At 39.4% G+C, this 2,302-nt stretch overlaps 1 protein-coding gene across 1 annotated transcript; it reads right to left on the reverse strand.

Moving 5' to 3' along the window:
* Positions 1-109: 109 nt before the first annotated feature.
* LOC109969126 (piezo-type mechanosensitive ion channel component 2-like) lies at positions 110-772 on the reverse strand. Its single transcript, XM_020615808.1, has 2 exons — positions 508-772; positions 110-384 (listed from the first exon to the last, which is right to left on the reverse strand). The coding sequence occupies exons 1-2, from the start codon at positions 770-772 to the stop codon at positions 110-112; spliced, it is 540 nt and encodes a 179-aa protein (XP_020471464.1).
* Between the last annotated feature and the right edge of the window lie 1,530 nt (positions 773-2,302).

The following is a 2,302-nucleotide window of genomic DNA, read 5'->3' on the forward strand; positions in this document are numbered from 1 at the left end:
AGAGAAGGTTCTGTTATTTATCATAGGATAGGATAAAACCAGAAGGCAATTATTTTTATTTTTGTTTTGGGGCTTGCTTTGACTGAAACCAACATAAACTTGCTGCCATTTAATAAAAGGGTTGGATTAGTACAGCGTAGTCTAATCTTACTTTACAGTCACTTCTGTACCTGGCATAGATGTCCTCTGGTGGCACAAGCTGCTGGGCCAAGGGCAGCTGGTAGAGGTACAGGGCCAGTAGGTGTCCTCCACTGAAGATGGTCATCATCACACACAGAGAGCTGAACAGGAGCAGGTTGATGGAGCGGCCGAACACCCACCACCAAACCAGACCGAGAAACACCAAGAAATACACACTTGAGGTGAGGGACGGCATGATGATACCTGTACACACACATAGACACACACACAACACAGTGTGGCAAGATAAGAGGAAAAAGTAAGTAAAACTGTATGGACACTGTGCAAATATAACACACCTGTGTGCACACAAGATGCTGTAAGTACCTGCCAGCCCCAGCAGAAGGGTCACCACCACCTTCCCTGCTGTGTTCATGATTGTGGACAGCAGCATCCTCAGTCCAGCAGCAAACACTATCAGCTTTTGGACAAACTGGGGCGGACCCGACTGAACTGGCACTGTAGTCTCATCCGAGCTATCAAAGGATGAGCCCTCTGTGTCACTTTCTACCTCAGACTCTGTTTCAGATGTTTCCACTTCCTGCCAGACCGATGAAACACTGACATCACTGTTGGGTTCTTCAAAGAGCATAAGGTTATAGTGGTTGATATGTGTGCCTGTGATTACCTCAGGGTCAGATGGTGGTATTCCATTTTCATGTAGGCTGACTTGGGGCACAGAGCGCAGTAGTTTTTTGCAAAGCCTCAGTAAGAAGAGGCAAGATAATAAGAGGCTCACATCTGGGGCCAAGAGACGCACAACATTCCCAGGATCTACTGAGCTAAATCTGGAAACACAAGCAGTATCACAAGGTTGATCTCTGATTTCCATTCATATTGGACAGGTATGAAAATCTATTTGCTCAGACTAGCTTGAGATGGATTATTTCATTGTGACAGAGATTTAGTTGCCTTTATTTTTTGTCACCATTAAAATGTCAGTTGTTTTAGCACAAAGCAGGTTAAATGTTATTTATGACAATATGAATATCAAATTTCAACCTACAGTAAATTAATTGTTATCAGCGTTGTAGTATGCTGAACTTGGACACAAGTCTGGCTCGAGTTTCAGGACTTGTGACTCGTTGAACTTGGGAACCTGAGACTCAACTCGGACTTGAGATATAGTGACGCCGCTACAATAATGATTATTGTACTGCTCTGAAATTTACAGAAGTAATTTACTCTTATTCTTTGGGAAATGGTCAGTAGTAATGTAAAGTAGTTGGAATGTTAAGCTTTTGGACATAAAATGCATAACCATTGATATGTAAATAAGAAAATACATAAATAAAATGTGTACCATACCTTACAATGCCCATGTGGTAGAGGAAGTCTTCCCAGTGGCCACTAACTGTTAAAAAAATACATGGTCATCAAGCTGAGGACAAAGTTGCTTTTTTAGCTCCTTAATATTTTACATTTACATATGACAAACATCATTAGTTACAAATAGCAGTGTGTGTATTTCTTTGTCATTTTTCACAGTCAGCCAGTGTTTCTAATTTACATGGAAGTATGCTCAAAAGACTGGTGATATTTTATTTTACAAATGTCACATGTCACAAGTTTGTTTTTACCATGCGGAGGGATGTAGGCGAAGGGGATCTGCATGAAGCACTGCAGGGTCAGAAAGATCAAGCTAGTATAGATGATAAACCGCAGGAACTGACCTGTTTTACCTAAACAGAGTAGCAAACAGTAGCAGAAACCAGGATGAAACAAAAGTGAACAAATGCATTTCATAATCACGGAATATGCTGAATTCAGAACAAATTATTTAGAGACCGGTGATAAATTAAAGAAAAAACTAACATAAAGTGAACAAGATAGAATTTATAATAAAGTGTCTCCTGAGCAGCTCCCGTGCTAATTTATTATATAACTTTAGTTACTAGTTACTTTTCAGAACCAGATTAATACAAAAATACCCTGGTGGGAAATTGATAAGCTACCCATCAGTAATGCAAATTAAAAGCATATAAGGTTGAAATGAAATGTGATGTACACAAAAATTCAGGACTTTTACTTGTAACAGAGTAGTTTTACACAGTTATATTGCTGCTTTTACTTAAGTAAACAATTTCAGTATTTTTTATATATAACCTAGAGCTGCAACCAT

Source organism: Monopterus albus, unplaced genomic scaffold, assembly GCF_001952655.1.
Source record: "Monopterus albus unplaced genomic scaffold, M_albus_1.0 scaffold6.1, whole genome shotgun sequence".
Classification (NCBI taxonomy): domain Eukaryota; kingdom Metazoa; phylum Chordata; class Actinopteri; order Synbranchiformes; family Synbranchidae; genus Monopterus; species Monopterus albus.

What these genes read in the sequence shown, in the direction of transcription:
- LOC109969126 (XM_020615808.1), bottom strand. Translation starts at nt 772, where the DNA reads ATGCTCTTTGAAGAACCCAACAGTGATGTCAGTGTTTCATCGGTCTGG. An exon ending in CCTTCTGCTGGGGCTGGCAG is followed by an intron (nt 385 to 507) that starts GTACTTACAGCA and finishes GTGTGTGTACAG; the next exon opens with GTATCATCATGCCGTCCCTC.